Below are 20,659 nucleotides of genomic sequence, written 5' to 3' on the forward strand. Positions count from 1 at the left end.
AAGATTAGATCTTGCTTGATCCATGTCTTTTGGACCATTCTAACACAGTTTCATATTAATACACATTAATATTTTATTTTCTCTAAGTTTAGACTTAGGGACTCCATTAAAAATATTAATTATTTTAATATCTCCTGATCTATTTAGAATCTGCCCAAACCCTTTCCGGGTATTGGAGATCTCATGTGCCCCAACCTCTCCACCAAATTTCGTGGCTAGAGCACATCCGATGCTACCCCAAATCAACACTCCCTCTTAGCGAGGACTGTGCTCTAGCAATACTCCTCACTGAGTATTACTTTGATCATCTGGCATCGGTACCTATGCTGATGCTAGGCCTCCCTGCCCAACATCCTCTGCACTGCTGCATCCTGTACTGCTGCCCATGGTTCTGCCACTGCCATTGTTGCATATGTACGACAACTCCCTCTGCATCTGTGTTGTTGCTGGTCCTTTCTCCCAACACTGCATCCGCACTGCACCTTCCTCTGTATCTGTGCTGTTGTTGGTCCTTTCTCCCAACACTACATCTGCACTACAACTCCCTCTTCATTCGTGTTGCTAACACATTACTTCTGAAAGGGGTTTTTACCATCCCCATCTTTTCTCTGAAGTAGTCAAATTTTGACTTTCCAAGGGCCTTGGTGAGGATATCTACCACTTTTTCCCCTATAGGAGTGTAGCTCAACTGTACAGCTCCACGTTGGACACAATCTCTGACAAAGTGACACCAGATATCAATATGCTTTGACCTATCATGAAATACTGGATTCTCAGAGAGTTTGATGCAACTCTGATTATCACACATGATCCTGGTCGCCTCCATATTTCTTCTGAATAGGTTTACCAATAGTTTTCTAAGCCATATGGCCTCACACGAAGTTGTGCTTGTTGCCATATATTCTGCCTCGGACGAGCTCAAAGCCATGGACTTTTGTTGCCTACTGCACCAGGAGGTTATTCCTGATCCAATGTTGAAACAGTACCCAGAGGCACTTTTCCGATCCACTGAACTTCCTGCCCAATTTGCATCAGTAAATCCACTCAACCTGATATCCTTCCCCTTGTTGTACAAGAGCCCATAATCAATTGTTCCCTATAAATACCTGTGAGCGTGCTTGGTTGCTGCCTAGTGAGCCCTCTTTGGTTCCACCATGAACTGACTAAGAGCGCTGACAGCGTAGCAAATATCTGGCCTGGTATTGACAAGATAAATCAGGGAACCTATGAGCTGTCAGTATAGGGTGGGATCCACATCCTTGTCTTCTAATGCATCAATCTTCTTCCAGTTGGTGATCACTGGCGTAGCCATAGGTCTACAGTCTCCCATCCCGAACCTTTTCAGAATTTTTGTAGCATACCTTCCTTGCCCAAGGAAGATTTCTCCTTTGTGCTGCCAAACTTCCAACCCTAGAAAATAGTGCATTTGTCCCAGAGCCTTCATATCGAACTCTATGGCCAAATTCTTATTGCAATCTTCAATGAGTCTGGATGATCCTATCAAGAAGAGATCATTCACATATAATACTAAGATAAGTGGCTCGCTCTCTACGACCAGATAGTAGAGATTCGGATCCATGTCACTCTTGACAAACCCCATCTTCTACAAGTAGCCATCTATTCGACCATACCACGCTCTTGGTGCCTGCTTCAACCCATACAAGGCTTTCTTCAGTCTGCATACATGAGACTTCTTCTCATGAGTTTCAAAGCCCACTCGTTGTTCAATGTATACTTCTTCTATTACCCCATTCAAAAATGCGGTCTTGACATCCATCTAATGGATCTCCCATCCCATCTAGGCTGCAAGAGATATCACGGTCCTAATAGTGCCCCTCAAGCTTCCTCTTATACTTTTTCTGTTGACGTCTCAACAGCCGAGATTAAGTCCCTAATCAACGACTAAGATTAGATCTGACTCGATCCATGTGTTTTGGACCATTCTAACACAGATTCATATTAATACACATTAATATTTTATTTTCCCTAAGTTTAGACTCAGAGACTCCATTAAAAATATTAATTATTTTAATATCCCCTGATCTGTTTAGAATCTGCCCAAACCCTTTCTGGGTATTGAAGATCTTATATACCCCAACCTCTCCACCAAAATTTGTGGCTAGAGCACATCTAATGCTACCCCAAATCAACATCAAAGATGTACCTTTGTCCTCACACAAACTCATGGAAACAATAATGATACAAAGATGTACCTTTGTCCTCCTTTTAAGCAATTTGATCCAAGCCATATCTGGCAAGTACATATTTTGAACACAAGTTGAGTTGGACTTGTTAACTAAGTCAACTGCTAGTGTAACATGTCCTTGCTTCAATCAAGACTAAAGCTCTCCAACTCGTCCTCTTCTAAATTAGAACTACCTATTAGAAGTTCACTCAATTGTTCCTCCAACTTTGCGCATGAATTAACTTGCTCCACAAACTCATCCATCTACGCAAACTCGTCCATACTAAAAGGATTGATAGTGTTTTTTTCTACTAAGGCACGAGTCAAGAAGACCTCCTCTCGCTACTATTTTCAACACTCCCTCTTAGCGAGGAAAGGATTTTGTACAACTCCAGACTTATATCTAAAATGGACAAAATTGCATCTTGTTAAAGCCTCGATCAAGATATTTGTTGTCTACTCCTCTGTTGGAATATACGATAGCTTCATTATCCCTTTCTGCACACAATCTCTGAGATGATGATACCTGATCTCAATATGCTTTGAGCGATCATGAAATGTTAGGTTCTCAGAGAACTTGATGCAACTTTGATTATCACAATGTATCACAATAGGCTCCATTTTGGAAAGTCCCACAAGCAACTTCCGCATCTAAATAGCCTCGCATGCAGCCAAATTTGCAGCCAGGTACTCAGCTTCTACTAAACTGAATGCAACTGATCTTTGCTTCCTATTGTACCAGGAACAATTATTGACCTTAAAGACGCCACTTGAAGTACGCTTCCGATCTATGGAGCACCCTGCCCAATTTGCATCTATGAAGCCCTCAAGCCTCACTCCATCAACTTGTCTGTACCACAATCCATAATCCATTATGCCTCTAAGATACATCTGTCACGCCAAGAGGTAACTCCTCAAATGAAATTTGTTTATTCATTTAGATTGCTCATAGTTGTATACACGAGCGAGTGACTCTTGGGTTTCATCTCCCGATGACTCTTCCTTTTCCATTATTTATTACTTACACTATTTACAATTGTTCACCCAATCCCTTGATTAAGTGTCAACATTCCCCCCCTTAATCTGAAGGGATGTTGGTGAGTCCAAGTATCGTTCCGAATCTTTCAAGCTTTTCTCTTCCAAGTGCTTTGGTGAAGATGTCTACAATATGCTCATTAGTGGAACAACGGCGTAAATGTATTGTCTTGGCCTCAACATGATGTCGAATCAGATGGTATTTTGTATTGATGTGCTTCGTTCGATCATGGAACTTTGGGTTCTTGGCCAACTTTATTGCAGAGGTGTTGTCAATCATGAGTGGAGTCGAATGTACTTGTTTTACCTGCAAATCTTCCAAGATTTTCCTGAGCCACACAATTTATTTTGTTGCCTCAGCTGCTGCCACATATTCTGCCTCTGTTGTGGAATCTGTTGGAACTGATTGTTTGCGTGATCTCCAAGAGACAGCTCCTGATCCAAGACTCATAGCATAACCAGAAGTAGATACCCCAGTTTCTTTGTCTCCATAGAAGTATGAATCAAAGTATCCAATCATGCTGAAGTCGCCCACCTGTGTATACTTGAGTCCAAAGTCTTGAGTTCCCTTCAAGTACTTTAGAACTCTTTTTGCAGCAGACCAATGTCCCTCACAAGGCTTTTGCATAAACCTGGAGAGGATTCCAACAGCAAACGAAATGTTTGGTCTGGTAGTAGTCAGGTAGTTGAGACTTCCTACAAGCTGTCTATACTTTGTTGCATCCTCAAATTCTTTTCCTTCAATGGATGTGAGCTTTAAGTTTTGTTCCATTGGAGTAGTTAGAGGATTGCATTCAGCCATGCCAAACCTGTTCAACAGATCTCCAATGTACTTCTTTTGAGAAAGGAATATAGACTTCGAATGTTGAGTTACTTCAATACCAAGATAGTAATGAACATATCCCAAATCAGTCATTTCAAAACCTTTCCTCAATTCCTTCTTTATCGATGCAATGTAGCTCTCATTATTCCCTATCATCAAATGATCATCTACATATACCACAAGATATACAACTGTTTTTCCAACTTTCTTGACAAACAAAGTTGCATCATCAAGATCATAATGTTTGAAATTGAGTTTCAGAAGATGCTCAGTTAATTTTTCATACCAGGCTCGCGGTGCTTGCTTGAGGCCATACAAGGATTTCACAAGTTTGCATACTTTATGTTCATGTCCTTTCACAGCAAATCCTTCAGGCTGGAACATAAAAACATTCTCTTTTAAATCTCCATTCAAGAAAGCAGTTTTTACATCCATTTGATAGACTTTACAACCGTTCTGAACTGCTAGGGCAAAGAATGTCCAGATGGTAGCCCATTTTGTTGTCAAGTGCGCCATCAGCTTTATACTTGTTCTTGTAGACCCACTCGTAGCCAATTGGTTTGGTTCCCAATGGAGGATCAACTAGCTTCCAAGTGCCATTCTTTATCAGGGCATCATACTCATTTTGCATCGCTTCTTTCCATTCATCATGAGAAGCGGCTTCTCTGAAGGAAGTTGATTCAAAATCTGTAGACAAATTCAATTCACAATAATAAGAAACATCCATATCAACAGGTGAATTAAGTCATCTACATCACCTCCATTTTGTCGGGTTGAATTTCGTGTTCTAGTCTTTCCAACCTTGTCAGGATGAACACTTTCAAGTGTCTTTGTCAGCCACTTTGGGGGACCTTTCTGAGATGCTCCAGGTTGCTCAGTTGATTCAGTTGGGACTGAATCAAGATTGAGTCTCCCAATTCTGTCAATCACATCACTCAAAGTATTATCAGTGGTTGGAGTTTCATGTGGGGGAGAGAGTGCTTCAAAAGAAGATTCCACAAATTGATCCAATATAGGAATCCCCCCTCAAGATGTGGAATCTGATTATCAAATTCTTGAAATGATTTTGCATTTGGGAATCCATCCAAGCGATCAAGTTGCCGCTCAACAACATTGTCGGCGTTGGAAGATTCAAGAAAGATTACATCCCTAGATACAACAGACTTTGTACTAACTTCATCACAGAGGCGGTATGCTTTGGAGGTGTTTGAATACCCCAAGAAGATACACTTACGACTCCTTGCACCAAGTTTGTTTCTATGTACCTTTGGTATCAAGGCATAACAGGTGGAACCAAAGACCCTGAAATGCTTTACCGAAGGAATGTGCCCATACAAAATTTCATAAGGAGTCTTGTTTCTATTAGCATTAGATGGACATCTATTCTTTACACATAAAGCACATAGAACTACATCAGCCCAAAACATCAATTTTACATTCTTGAAAAACATCAAGGAGCGCACCATATTTAAGATTGTCCTATTCATTCTTTCAGCTACTCCGTTCTGTTGGGGATTATAAGGCACAGTTGTTTGATGTTTGATCCCATGTTGGCCAAGATAGTTTTCAAATTCATTTGAAGTGTATTCTTTTCCATTATCAGTGCAAATAGAGCCAATATGAGATTATGCATCATTTTCAATCCATGTATGAACGTTCTTGAATGTTTGAAAATCATCAGATTTGTTCTTCGATAAATAAACCCAACACATTCTGGTGTAATCATCAATAAATGTCATCATATATTTACTTCCATTTGCAGAAGGAACAGGCATTGGACCACATAAATCTGAATGAATGAGTTCAAGTTTTCTATGTGCTCTGAAATGTGAATCATGAAAAGATTGTTTGCTATGCTTTCCTAGAATGCAAGCATCACATTGCTTAAGTTTCCTAGTAATTGTAGGTAAACTAGTAACAGCATTTTTCTTCAACAAGCGAAGGTTGTCATAGTTCAAGTGTCCAAATCTAGCATGCCATAATAAACTTGATGGAAATGTACCTTCATCATAATGAGAATTGTATGAGAAATTTTGTGCACGAGCAGAGGTACCTTGTAGCTTGAGAATCCTTTCTTCTTCTATCCCCGTCATGACAAGTGAGTGATCTGATGCTTTTCTCACCTCAACCTTGCCATCAAACATATGAATGGAGTGTCCTTGCTGGCGGATGTGGACCAAGGACAGCAAGTTTCTCCTCAGTTGTGGGAGATATAAAACATCATGCAAAAGAAAGTCTAGAAGACCAGGCAATTTAAGCCTGATTGTGCCAAGGCCTAATGGCTTGAGTTTTGATTTGTCTGAAAAGTATACTGCTCCATCAACATTGTCAGTAAATTCTTCAAAAAAATCTCTTCTATAATTCATGTGGCAAGTTGCTCTTGAATCAAGCCACCAATCATTTTGCCAAGAAGCAAGTGAAGCATTAAATAAGTCTTCATTTACTCCACTATTACAATGTGCCACAACATAGTGAGTGGATTCAGGTGCTTTACCTTTCTCTTTGTCATTAGTTTTACCTTTAGGTTGATTTCTTTCCTGCTCAATTTTGTCCCAAGGCAACTTGCATGTGGATGCATCATGTGATCCATCTCTATTGCAACGTATGCAATGTAAATCTGACTTTTCTCCTTGAGAGTGTCTACCCCCCCTGCCTCTGAAATTTCTTCTTCCTCTTCCTCTTCAACCACCTCTTCCTCTGGAAGAATCTTGAGCAAGATTCTTTTCTCTATGTGCAAGACACAGCCTCTTCAGAAGGCTGAGGAGTTGTCTTCTTCCCAAAAGCTTTCTCTCTCTCGGCAAATTTATTCACCAGGGAGTCAAAGGTAATTTCTTTAAGGTTTCCATTTGCTTTCAATGACTCAAGATAATTTGAGTAAGTGGGATAAAGTGCCTTGACAAAAGCTATCAGAGGAATGTCCAGTTCAACACTAGTGACTTTGATATCATGCATAATAGATTTTACTTCTGATGTAAGAGCAAGAGGATCATCATTTTGTAATTCAAGGTTGAACAATTTAATCATGAGTTGAACAACTTCAAGTTCAGAGTGTGAGTCAGAGAGTTCCTTCAATTTTGTAAGGCTTCGAAAGCATTTGAAAATGGCGAAATATGGCGACTCACCTCTTCATTTACAGATGTTGCAATCAAGGCATAGGCCTTGCTGTTCTTATTTTCCCAAATGGCGAATTCCTTGTCTAAGGTAGGCTTTTTTGGTTCTTTGTCTTCTTCTCCAACACACACTCCTTTCCACAGCGCATTAAAAATGAGAGTGTGTTTGATCTTCCGCGACCATTCAAGATAGTTCTCCTTGCCAGTGAAAACCACTCCCACAATAGATATCAATAAATGCATTTTAAAATCTGTGTACTGTAAAAAAAATGTACTTCCGGTGGCAAAAAAATGCACTTCTGGTAGTAGACTTTGTTTAACTTTGGAAAAAAATAATGAGGAATATATCAGAGTTATTACTAGGGGAGGTGTTGTATGGGGAAGGGGTTATGTAAGGGAGGTATTAATTGGACAGTCCGATGGAAAAAAAGGGCCAACTATGGACCAGCAGTATTAGAGGCCGACTGTCGGGCGGTTAACTCCCTTACATAACTATGTAATGTCGCGAGGAGAAGTGGCAACAAAACTGTGCATACACAAAAACTGTGGTAGATTTACCAACAAAACTGTGCATACACAAAACTGTGGTAGATTTACCAACCGTGGCACAAAATTGTGCACACAACGTTAAATGAATATCACTGAATGGGAGTCGTGGGGGCAGCATTAATATATGTTGGAAATCGGACATCGTTAATATATGGGGCCGACTGTGTAGTGGAATGTTCGACTAGAGGGTGGGGCAACGGAGAGCCACAGAGGGTGGTTTTGCAGCGCTGGACTTATATGAACCAGGGGGCGTGGGAACAATAGTTTCAGTGTTAAACAAAACACATAGACCAACTAGCGTTCCACAAGTCAGGCCATTCAATCGACTATAAAAACTTTATGCATTCACCAAATATGTCATCGAGCATCAAAAAGCACTTACCAAATGCCATCAGTATTTGAACCAGTTGACGCAAAATGCATATTGCAGTCTCGCAACACCTCTAGGTCAAGCTCACAGTCTTTTAACGCATAGGTGGAACGCTCACCGCACGAAGGCTTCAACAAGTGTTTGAAGGTCTACTCCAAACAACTTCTATGAGAGTTATTCAGTTAGAGGTTAACTCAGCAATCCTTCCAATCATCGCAAAGGTAATTCAAAAATGTATTGAATGCAGAGAAAGGTCTGTCCAAATGCAGAGATTTGACAAAGAACATAGGAAAAGGGCAGGAACCTGAATAAACTAATAGGAGTTACAATACGGAAAAATAAAAAAGAAGTTGGCTCTAATACCATGTCAGGCCAGGAGGTAACTCCTCAAATGAAATCTATTTATTCTTAGATTGCTCATAGTTATATACATGAGGGAGTGACTCTTGGGTTTCATCTCCCGATGACTCTTCCTTTTCCATTATTTATTATTTACACTATTTACAACTGTTCACCCAATCCCCATGATTAGATGTCAACAACATCAAAACATGTTTTGCAGCAACCCGTTGAACTTTGGTCAATTCCATCATGAACTGACTCAGCGGGTTGATTGCAAAACAAATATCAAGTCGTGTGTTGACCAAGTACATCAATGACTCAAATAAGTTGCCTGTATATTGTAGCATCCACTCGCTCTGCTCTACTAGCATCTATTGGAAAATGTAACTAGGTTCAGTCTTCATAATTGTTATTGTACTTGTATCATTATGTATTTGATGTAAAAATCAAAAATAAGAAAAAAGAAGAAAAAGATATTTGTATTTCATTAGATAAGCATGTTCTTCATGCTTCTAGGATTCATTGAGTCAAAATCCTATTTAGACTTCTTAAGGAAAAAGAAAAAGATTGTATTTTTGGTCAATTCACCTCAAGAAGCCAAGTTGGCCCTCATGGATGTCAATTCAGCTCACTGAAAGGATGTGTCTTTTCGCATACAACCTCCTCCATTTTGGAAAGCAATTCAGTGCTTTTTGTGATACGTTCTGAGGTAGAAATATGCAAAGCTTTGAACTTATATAATGACTAGAAGTGAAGGTTTCCTGGGCTATAGAAGGTCTGAAACATATGCAAGTTTATATACTTTGTAACATATACTTGAAGGCTCGCATTCATTATAACTCGAATCTATATGACTCATATGGACAGTAGGTCGAATTTGCTATACATAATGGCTCGAATACTTCTCTGAAGCAATATAAGATGAAAGACAAACATCAATTTCGAATTTCTGTGACAGTTCAGATATACTTCTGAGGTTTGCATTAATACTTGTGAGGATAGCATTAATACTTATGATACTTGCTTTATATATTTGTAGTTTGTTTTTTATTTGTATATTCTATAATTTGCATTCTAATGGTTTGAACATTCATCTTGTGATGCCTGCATTTTCTATATACCTATGGTTCGTGGATCGTTGGCTCGTGTAATGACATCACTCATATATATAGTGACTTGTTGAGCTTGCATCACACATATACATTGACTCACATTGTTCTCTCAATTCTCCTTCGTAGTTTGTATTGGTTTAACCGTGGCATCACCATAATCTATACGATGTATCACTCACACTCTATAGCATATACTCCGGCATCATTATACTCTATGGCATAGTGACATCGAATTATACTACCGTAATCGCTGCGACTTGTTTGGACAGTGTTTCTTAAATAATAATGTTTGGACAGTGATCTTTGTGACTTGATTGGGCTTAGAAAATGAATGGGATATATGTTGGCCCTGATGAATAACATGATAGTGACCCCTGATGAATAACATGATAGTGACCCTTGACGAATGTCAGTAATATTCGATATGGCAGTATCTATGCATGGAAGTGACATTCTATAGAACTCTTGATATAATTGTATGACAAAATTACAATACATGACAATGATGGATTGTGAAGTGTTCTCATGACTGAGAACTGCGACAACATCTCTATGACAATTATGTGTAACAACCACCATGAAGTTGACCTGTTTAGAAAGAACCAAAACTCTGAGAAAAAAACCAAGATTATAACTAAAATCTAAGGCACAAGTGGACCGAGTCTTTATGATCTATGGAAGAATAATATCTAAATTTTGATGAAGCTCAACACATGTCAACTGATGAAATCAAGACAATTCTAGCATCTCAACAAAGGTTCCATATTTGGAGAAGTTGAGGCACCTTTTGAAGAAATATTAGCAATTGACAATCGAAGAAAAGACAAAGGACCAGATATTTGCAAAAGAAGAGGTAAGGTACTATTTTTGTGTACATTTCACTTATTGGGTTATGATGATGATCATAAAAAGGGTCTACATAAATATAGATTAGGGACAGTGACATGTAAAAAATTGATGTATTTAATTACATAAGAAGATTTGGTCTTGTAATCAAATTAGGTGGATAATAAGCATGTCAAAAAGTATCATTAGGGTTTTGCAGCATTTCATAATGCATGGATGATAAGTCTTGATAACCATGAAGGATCTAGGGTTTGGAATTCTTGAGTAGCAAGTCTTAAAGACATTGGCATCTAGGGTTTTTCTTAAAGACATTGGCATCTAGGGTTTATAAACCCTAGCATAGTTTGGACTAAAAGAAACCCTAGAAACGAAAGCCTATCAAAAACCATTACATAGTTCACTTTCAGAAATCTCCAACAATATGAATAACTATGGAAGCCAATGATCACTTTAAACCCTATCTAATCATGTTCACTGTCAAAGATAACTCCAACCCTTGATGTTTAATGTGAGGACAATGCCGGCGAACAAGTCCAAGTTTAAGAGGAGCTAATCCTTCTCAAAAGATAAGTACTACATATCTCCTTGTTTGTTATCTTTATGCCTTGTCCTTCTTGTTCTTTCATGGTCTTTTAACAAAGGTTGCAGGTCAAGATAAGTTCTACCTAAAGCTTGACTAGCTAATGAATGAAATGGAAGAATGTGGCAAAGCATGAAGTTGAAGAAGAAGGGAGTTGTTTGAAGCTTACATCAAGGAAGTCGATTAGAGGGCAAGAATTTCACTTACCTCAGTTGGAAAGAGGGAGTTGTTAAGATCTTGATGAATACAATATTAATTAAAACTTAGAAGAAAGCCCAGAGAAGCTTATGACCAAAAGAGATGATGATGATGTCATTAAGTAAGAAGTTAAAGAGTTTTCATGTTGTTGTACCAGAGATTGACAGATTCATCCTAGGAACATATTGATTGATGATTGAAAGTTGAAGAGCATGAAGTAAAACTTTGTTGCAATATGAGGATAGATCATGCAAAGAAATGTTGATCTCAAAGGGAGCAAGTAGCATAATTTGTCATGAAAAATCCCACAACTTGACTAGAGCCTATTGTGATTTGGTAACTCTGATATTGATAGATTGTTTGGGATATGATTTGGCTCCATGGAAAAACAGTTTGCAAAAGTATGTCAAGAGGCTAAAAAGAGAGGTTATTTGATGATATTGTACTGACAGTTGTTTGATTCGATTTCAGATCAAATGGATTTAACAGATAGCACTAATAATGGCTTGGAAAGAGCATGAGAACAAAATTAAAATTTGGATATGACTTATTAAAGAATAAGAGGCAAAACTCTGTTATGAAAGGCATGTGCTAGCAGCTGTGAAAGAACTTTGGCTCCTTGAAAATGATAAATGAACCAATTGATGACAATGTTGCATGAAGATTGTCAAGATCCAAGAAGCTCATAGTTTGATATGATGTGATGTTGTTAGGAGCCGAGAAACCCTGTCATGAAAATAGAGTGTGAAAGAATTTGGCTCCATAAAATGTTTGACATCCTGGAAGAGTCGAAGCCCAAGGATGGCGTAATGCAAGAAAGGAGCCATGCAGCTACAACTATATCTCCACGGAAGAACAAGTAGTTGATGTATTGATGAAGTATGAGACAAGCTAAAGCTTGTAGTTATGTCTCCTTGGTTGAGAGAGGGAGTGATGATCTCCTCCCTTGTTGAGAGGGAGTGATGTGGGACATCGTATTCTCCATGTAACATGCACTAGGCCAAGACTAAGAGTTGCAAGTCTAGTGAAGGCACCGATAGGGAGAATGGAGGATTGCATAAGCATCTGGGACCGCTACTCCTTGAGGGTTGAGAATCCAAGATAGGTAGTAATCCCGTGGACCGATAAACTTTGAGGATAAGGACAAGGTATCCAAGATAAGAGTAGTCGAAGAGGACCGATATTCTTTGAGGATTGGGAATTCAAGATAAGAATAGTCCTATAAGGACATACCCGGTGAACATATGGATGGGGTATGTGCTTTAAGAGGCAGTTGTGGTGGTGTCCAAATGTATGCCTCCCAGCATTGTGCTCTAATCTAGTGAGAGTTAGAGCTTGTTAGTCAAGGCCTTGCTATTTTGAAATTAACAATGTTGGTTATGATGTTGATGATTGATCATGGCTTATCAATCCAACTCTTCTTATGAGAATAGGTCAATTTGAGAGTATCCTTGTATCCGGTTGTGGAATTATGAATACCTCCCAAGTTAAGAGGGAGTGTTGGAAAATGTAACTAGGTTCAGTCTTCATAATTGTTCTTGTACTTGTATCATTATGTATTTGATGTAAAAAGCAAAAAGAAGAAAAAGAAATTTATATTTCATTAGATGACCATGTTCTTCATGCTTCTAGGATTCATTGAGTCAAAGTCCTATTTGGACTTCTTAAGGACAAAGAATAAGACTTTTTTTTAAGCATAATTTTGGTCAATTCACCTCAAGAAGCCTAGTCCGCCCTCCTAAATGTCAAGTCGACTGACTGAAAGGATGTGCCTTTTCGCATATGAGAAGTTAGAGCAACTATATATTGGCATCCATCCTCCTCCATTTTGCAAGCAATTCGGTGCTTTCTGTGATATGTTGTGAGGTAGAAATATATGAAGTTCTAAAGTTATATTCTGAAGAGAAGTGAGAGTTTCCTAAGCTATAGAAGATCTGAAACATTTGCAGTTTCCTGTGGTATATGAGTTGTGGTTGAGATTAGTGTGATCTCCTATGACTGAAATTGATGGATTTTATCATGATGGAAGTAGAATTTGGAGGGCTTGACTTGGCTTCTTGGAGGTTGGATTTAGGTCTTGGTGTTAATCAAGGTTGTCATTGATGTCAATATGGCATTGACCAAGATGTCAATATGGCATTGACCGAGATGTCAATATTCTTGAGATGCTTGGTCCCGTATAATGATGTCAGGACTCTTGCTTGACAAGGATACCATCAATGAAGATGTGAAGCCATGAAGATGTCAAAACATTAATGAAGAAGTCCTAAGGAGCCCTTGAACTAACTATAATGTTGCATGTGCCTTGATGATCTAGACCTTAACCCTTGATGACATATGGAGTCATACACTTGATGATGTCATACTCTTTAAAGAATGACCACACTTTGACATAATTGGAAGACTACTTTGGTGTCTTTGACAAATTAATGAAGGCTGCACTATGACGTATTACTGCACTATCATTGAATACATGATGCTATACCTTCATCATGATGCTGGATACTATCATGATGATATTATTGGTGCAAAACAATGGAGAAGCCACGCTGTCCCAAAACTGTTCCAAATATTCTATGCACAGAAATTTAAGGACAGTCACAAAGAAAAATAATTTTCACTACCTTAGAGGCAGCCTCTCAATGTGATTCCTAGACCATCTTTTAGAGCATAATTTTGCCTTTCCAATGAGCTATTACACAGCCCGAAACTCCAAGCGGTTTGAAAGTTATGAATTTTTGAAGTTAATTTATTAAATCTGGACATGGAGCCGACCTGAGCAGCCGACACAAGTCGGCCTCCAAACAGGGACGTGTCTTTTCGTTTTGCTGTGCGAAAAACACTATATATAAGGATTTCAGACCTCATTTTAACCATCAATTTTTTGGTCAAGAAAACAGAGAATTCAGTGGAGAACTCAGAGGCAAATAAGAGGCCAAGGAGGCATTGAAGTTTATTGTTTTGGGCAATTTTTAAGATAAACGTGGAGGAATACATTACAGCAGGCCATATTACAGCAGACTACATTACAGCAAACCAGTGACTGTGTTTGTGAGGCTTGGTTTTTGTGACAAGTGTGTTGGTAACTCTGCCTGTGGATGACAGTCTTGTGTCGAGGGCTCAAAACAGTTGCAGAAGGCTCGGACAAGTGTTTTGTGTGGTGATTTTTGAGACCTATACTTATGCTGTCACAAAACTCACACCCAGACAGATTGCTGACCTGAGGCCAGAACTGTGGAGGACAGTCATCTATTGAAGCCTGAAAAAAGAGAACAGTGGAAAGCTACCAGTGGAGGAAAGCTTGTTAAGAACTTACCAAAGCTAGATTGAAGACAATCCTGGAAAAGATTGAAGGTATTTTTGGGCTCATTTGGAAGACACCTTGAAGATATCCTTGGAGCTGAAGTGTGGAGAAGACTTGGAAACACTTGGCTGCAGAATTTGAAGAGGCTATCAAAGAAGAGAATTTAAGGAACATCATAAAGACTATTCAAAGAGATATTGTACCAAATCTTGAAGTATTTTGAGGAACCATTGTGAAGACACCTTGAGGCTACTTGGTTGAAGTGTCTTGGAAGCCATTATTGGGACAGCTCTTGGAAAATCTTTTGTGGAGACTTAAACCTTGCTAGAGCATACTTGTTGAACAGATTTGAAGCCTTGAAGAAGAGTTTGCAGTAGTCCTTGTACTTGAAGTTGTTTTGAAGACCTTGTGCAGAACTTGTGCAATTGATTGAAGGACTTATAAGACACCCTTGGTTGGAGAATTCTTGGGACAGCGTTTTGAAGACATCTTATTGAGAAGCCTTATTGAATATCATGATGCATTGAATGTCATCATGAGGTGACCTTGGAGTATCATCCTAGAAGTAAATTGTGAAGACATCTTGAAGAAGACATTATTGGACACCGTGATGCATGAGACATCATGAGGTGATTTGAAGAACTTGTTTGGGTACGATGAGGTGCAGTGGCGATACTTTCTAATTGACAAGGTTGTCATTGATGATGTTGCGTGGACACTACAATGAAACTAAAGACTGACAGGGCTCGGTGAAGAAGACTTTGGGAGCTGTGAAGCACAACTAAACATATCTTGACAAAGCGAAGCTATAGGATTGTTGTCCTTGGAGTTGGTGCTCCTAAACTCAAGGTTGGTGCCTTGGATAAGATAGGGTTAAAGCCCTAGAGGTCAATGAGACATAAAAATCCCATATGATTCATTATACAAAGCAATTCAATGAATTTTCAATCGAAGCTTGCTAGATGGAAATAAAATTATGAGCAATATATGATGAGTGATGACCACAGGCTATTCAATATAGGTGAGCTACCAAAATGCAAGAAAATAAATTCTTTGATTGCCATGCATCATACATACCAAATTGAGGTCATAGTTTCCCCAAGTCACACTTCTCCCTCATAAAATCTCTCAAAGAGCCCTATAGTTGTTTTTCATAATCTAGCTTTACTTTGTTTGTGTTATTGTACATGCATGATTCAAGCATTTATCTAGGCAATGGAGTACTATTTTAAATAGGATGCTTAATTAGCTACCAAGTCCCTTGCCTCAATTAAACAACCATTATCAACTTACCTTACTTAGAAATTGTATAACAAGCACGATTTTGCTAACTATCCTTTCCCAAAAATAAAAGCATTGGCAAATTATTTAAGATTTTTGTTGTCCCCAAGGGAAATTATTTTTACTCAAAATCAATAATAATCGTTAAAATAGGCATTGAACATTTACCAAAATATGAGGCCTTTTGGCCAAAGCTATTGCTTGTGCCATCATGTCAACACCGCCAACCACCTACACAAAGTAACAAACCATGTTAATTGCTTGATAGTCTCCTAATAATATATCAATATATCAAACAAGTTATAGACTATGTCTCTAGAGCATTTGAGATGGGAAAACAAGATCCAATCCTACAATTCAATCAACCATGTTCTCATGTTTTATAATAAAGATGCAATCAAAATTCAAATGGAGCATCATTTCACTTTCTTCACCACTATATCAAATTGAGACATGCAATATGCTACTTTCTACTGAACAAAAAACTCAATAATGATGCACATCAATTGATAATATTTCTTCCCTAAAAGTACTTCAAGTTACTTAGAAATCTATCATTCAAGAAACTAGGCATTGATATCCACACTAAAATCACTCACCTCTTTGCTAGGGTAATGATGCCTATTGTAAATTGTTCCTACCCTATGTGTACCAAGCTATATCTATGACTCAAGGATTAATTGTTTGGATCCCCAATTGAACTATGCTCCCTTATATCTTTCACAAGGATGAGAGACCATAGCAAAGCTTTCGGGGGATTGACAATAATATCCAATATGCCCTAAGACGAGTTGACATTGTAAGGATTTCATGGAAATTTCTTCTCTACAATCACTTATATCTTGTTTGGATCAAGGTTTAGCATGCACTAGAGATCATTTGCTGCAGTTAACATTTTAGGGTGATGCCTTCTCCCCAATCACTACAATCTTGTTTGAATCAAGTTTTTGTTCTTGACAACAATCAATGCATCCAATAATTGACATTTACAACAAGAACAATTCATACAAGTAAGAGACAACATAAAAGACTTAAAACGAGACAATTACATTAATGATTGGTTTAACTCATACATGCACATTACCTTATATTCATAGATAGATTAATAATCACAAAATATTTTCATATTATCTTCTCAAGACATGCAAGAACACCATAAAAGCATTATGAATTCCCATATATATATATATATATATATATATATATATATATATATGAAGCATAAATACCAATTATATAAGAATGTGATGTGATCTGCTATATCAATGTTCATCTGGTTTAGAATCAGAGACAAAAGAAAAAATTAAAAATATAGACTTTATGTCTCACTACTTTCTCTATTATCTGTGAAAGGGATGCAAAGCAAATACTTATCAGTCGATGCATTCAAACTTTGAAAATTTACACCCATTATTCTGCAATTCTTATTTAGGGATAACAACATGGTGATACCCAATCTCATGGAATATCATCAAATGCAATATTCTAAACTAGCATCTTTGTAATTTCCATTCATATATAGGTGGTCGGTTCCGGGGGGAGTGAGGTTATTTACAACTCCAAGGGGACAAAAGTTTATTCCTATTCATGGAGTCTCAGAGTGGTAGAAACCAACAGTGTGGTAGAAGCAGACGCTCTTCTACAAGGACCAAAACTTGCAAAAGCTATCAATGTCTCAAAGCTCATCAAAGACTCGATATTAGACATCAAATCTCCTCTTCAAACTTCCATTGCAAGCCTATCAGTTGAACATTATTCTAGAGTGGATTTGATAGTAAAAAGACACTCAAGCCTCAATCTCATGTTATCACGTCCTAAGGCACTAAAACCAAAAGGAAAATGGGCTAGCCAATCTTGCAACAAAAAGGTAAATGAAGCACATTTTAATCAACTTCAAGTAGTATGTCCAACCTATTCCATGATCCCACCTCGAAATTAACTCCATGTAAGAACACAAGTTGACTTAGGGACACCTGGGATGTTGGAAAATGTAACTAGTTTCGGTGTTATAATTATCATTGTTCTCGTGTCATTATGTATATTTTATGTTACAAGAAAAAGAAAGAAAAATATTATTTTGAGCATGGGTTTCATGCTCCATTTTTATGGTCATCTAGGTCAAGCATCTTCTTCATGCTTCTAGGGATTGTCATGTCAAAAGAATATTTTTCTTGATACAAGAAAGGCCTTATTATGTGTATAAGACCTTATTGGGCAAGTTGTAACATTTAAATGACATTAATTATGAGTCTAGAAAAGTCCTTCAAGCCTCCTAGCACATGTCAGCCTATAAGAGACAAGTTGGCCTAAAGAGGGGTATTCGACCTCATAAGAAGGATATAAATAAGAGCTCGACCTCATTTGAGAGACCAATCAACAAGTTGAATTTGTAGTAAAAACAAGAAGAAAAAGAGAGTGAAGGACGATAGTCAAGGAAAAAACCCTAGCGAAGGAGAAAAAGATGAAATTTTGGTATTTTCTAGTCACACAAGCAAAAGGATTAGGGTTTCAAATTTGTTACAGGAAGTTGAAAGTTGCAGGACAAAACTGTGAAGCGACTGCAGGTCTGAAGTCTTTTAGTTGCAGGCCGAAATCTAAATTGAAGAAAACTTGAGTGGATTTTTTACTACTTGGAAGGGTCTCTTTGGAGGGTTGACTTGGGGCTTGGAGGAGGGCTTGGTGTAGGGTTTTGGGTTTTGGATTTCTCATTTGAAGCAGATTCTATAAGAAGAGATTTTTTGGGTTTTACCTTGGCTTGGGGCCTATATTTTGTTTTCATTATCTTTACTATTTTTCTCTTGATAATTGTTTGATGAAAAAGATCTAATAAAGAAACACAAAAAGATAAGTAAAGTTCACAAGCAATTATTAAGGTTAAGGAGAAATTGAATTAATAACTGCCTTGTTGCATTCTCCAACATGGTATGAGAGCTAAGGTAAGCAACAGAAGGTAGTTGGAAGATCATATTGAAGAGTTTGCTTGGCAAAGGAAATCATTTCAAAAGGACACAAGAAAAGAAGAAGAAGACACGTTGATCTAAAAGGAGGGTTACTATATCAAGCTTTCAATGAAAAATACCTCATCATCAAGTTCTCATTGAACGAAGGACAAGTTCTTATTGAAGATTCTCTAGTGCATCGTCTTAAAGAAGAGGAAGCGTCAAGGAATCTGGGGATCATCATTCACTCTTTGAAGTTGTTCGAAGACACCATTGTTGAAGGCATCCTAGAAGTCATCATTCTAGGGCATCATTGAAGTCTACTTTAAGGTCTTGAATAAATCAAGATAGTTGGAGACAGCATCAAGAAGGACCCTTTGTTAACAAGTAAGTTTTATATTATCTTTTATGTCTCAATCTACAGATCATATGGCTATGTTCTGCAAAGAAAGCAACAAGCTCGTTGGATCAACAAACTCCCTAGCATGGAAGAAGAGGATTGACTTGGCACTCACAGAAAATGAAGTCATGGAATATGTCCTTGGTGAAGTAGTTGAACCAGACAAGGAGAAGACTCAAGAGTTAGCAAAATACAAGAAAGGAGAAGTAAGGGCTCAAAGGATCATCGTAGAATCCATTATAGATCATCTTGTTCCTTTTATTGTTGATTTCAAAACATCCAAGACCATGTATGATAAGTTGGTAAAGCTATACTCTATAAGTACATCTGGCCACAAGATATCCTTGAGAAATCAACTTTATAGAATAAGGAAGTCAAAGGATGAAGACATGGCTACCTACCTCATGAAGATCTCACAAATAAGGGATCAATTGCAAGGGCTTGGGGAAACTATTTCTAACTCTAAAATGAATTTTTGTGTGTTAAATGCTTTGCCACCTGATTGGAGCAGTTTTGCAACAAGTATCTACTCAAAGAAGGATACTACACCTTTTGATGAATTGTGGGCTCAATGTATCTTGGAAGAATCCAAGATCAAGGCAAAGGATGACACTGAATCAAATGAAATATCTCAAGCTTTTGTTGCAAGGACCAAGAAGTTAAAGAAAGGGAAGTTTGGAAAGTCCAAGAAGAAGCCAGATATATCCAAGATTTAATGTTATGGATGCAATGAATATGGACACTTTAAGAGGGATTGTCCAAACAAGAAAGATGAAGCTCACATAGTTGAATAAAAGGGAGAACCTGGGAAGAAGCCAAAAGGAGAAGATCCCAAGGGTCTTTACTATTGAAGAAAACTCCATCTCTATCACATTCTTTATGAAGTTTGTCTTTCTTTTTATTAAGTAGAAAGTAGAGTAGCATGCATTATTGCATTCTCTCAAAGAGTCTTGATTATTGTAAAGCATGGCATCATAGAAAGAAGCATGTGATAGTAGAATTAGAGTCTACACGATCAAGTTGCTTTGAAAAGTTATCTAGCTGTAAAAGAATGGGAAGATAGGGACCATATTGCATATAATTGTTCATCCAAGCATTTTCAAACATCATGTTAGAGGTAGTCATTTTGCAAAGAGGGATCATCAAGATCCTATAAGAACCATCATTTTTGGAAGGTTCTTGCAAAGAGCATTATGACGTGACTTGTATATATTCCATCTAGTAAGGAAACAATACTTTTAGAGGATGAAGGAATGTAGATGGTCAAGTTGCAATACGAAGAGCACAATGAAATTTTTTTCTACTTCCGGGAAAAGAAACCTATAAGAAGCAACCTCATTCAAGAAAGAACGGCTAGATGATTATATGGAAGCAAAGATATGCATATTTTGAGCAACTCTTCTCTAGGATAAGGTTCATATCTATAAGAATCGTGCCGGAAGAGTTGAATATAAAAGTGTGCTCAATAAGTCTTCCATATGGCTACATGACGCTCAAAAGAAGAAATTTGACATGTTTTGTAATGGATGGAGATCAAGACTCTCTCACAAGGTTGCATGACATAAATATGACAATATTGATCAAC

At 37.9% G+C, this 20,659-nt stretch overlaps 1 protein-coding gene across 1 annotated transcript in view; it reads right to left on the bottom strand.

Annotated features, from left to right (window-relative positions):
• Positions 1 to 20,659, bottom strand: part of LOC149138246 (DEAD-box ATP-dependent RNA helicase 10-like) — a 191,109-nt gene that overhangs the window by 137,095 nt on the left and 33,355 nt on the right. The window contains exon 4 of the mRNA XM_089450305.1: positions 15,904 to 15,966. Within this exon, the coding sequence (XP_089306431.1) occupies positions 15,904 to 15,966 (63 nt within the window). The remainder of the gene's footprint in view (positions 1 to 15,903; positions 15,967 to 20,659) is intronic.

The sequence above is a fragment of the Pinus tabuliformis genome, chromosome X (assembly GCF_031772625.1).
Source record: "Pinus tabuliformis cultivar Carrire ecotype Pingquan chromosome X, CPIR1, whole genome shotgun sequence".
NCBI classification, from domain to species: domain Eukaryota; kingdom Viridiplantae; phylum Streptophyta; class Pinopsida; order Pinales; family Pinaceae; genus Pinus; species Pinus tabuliformis.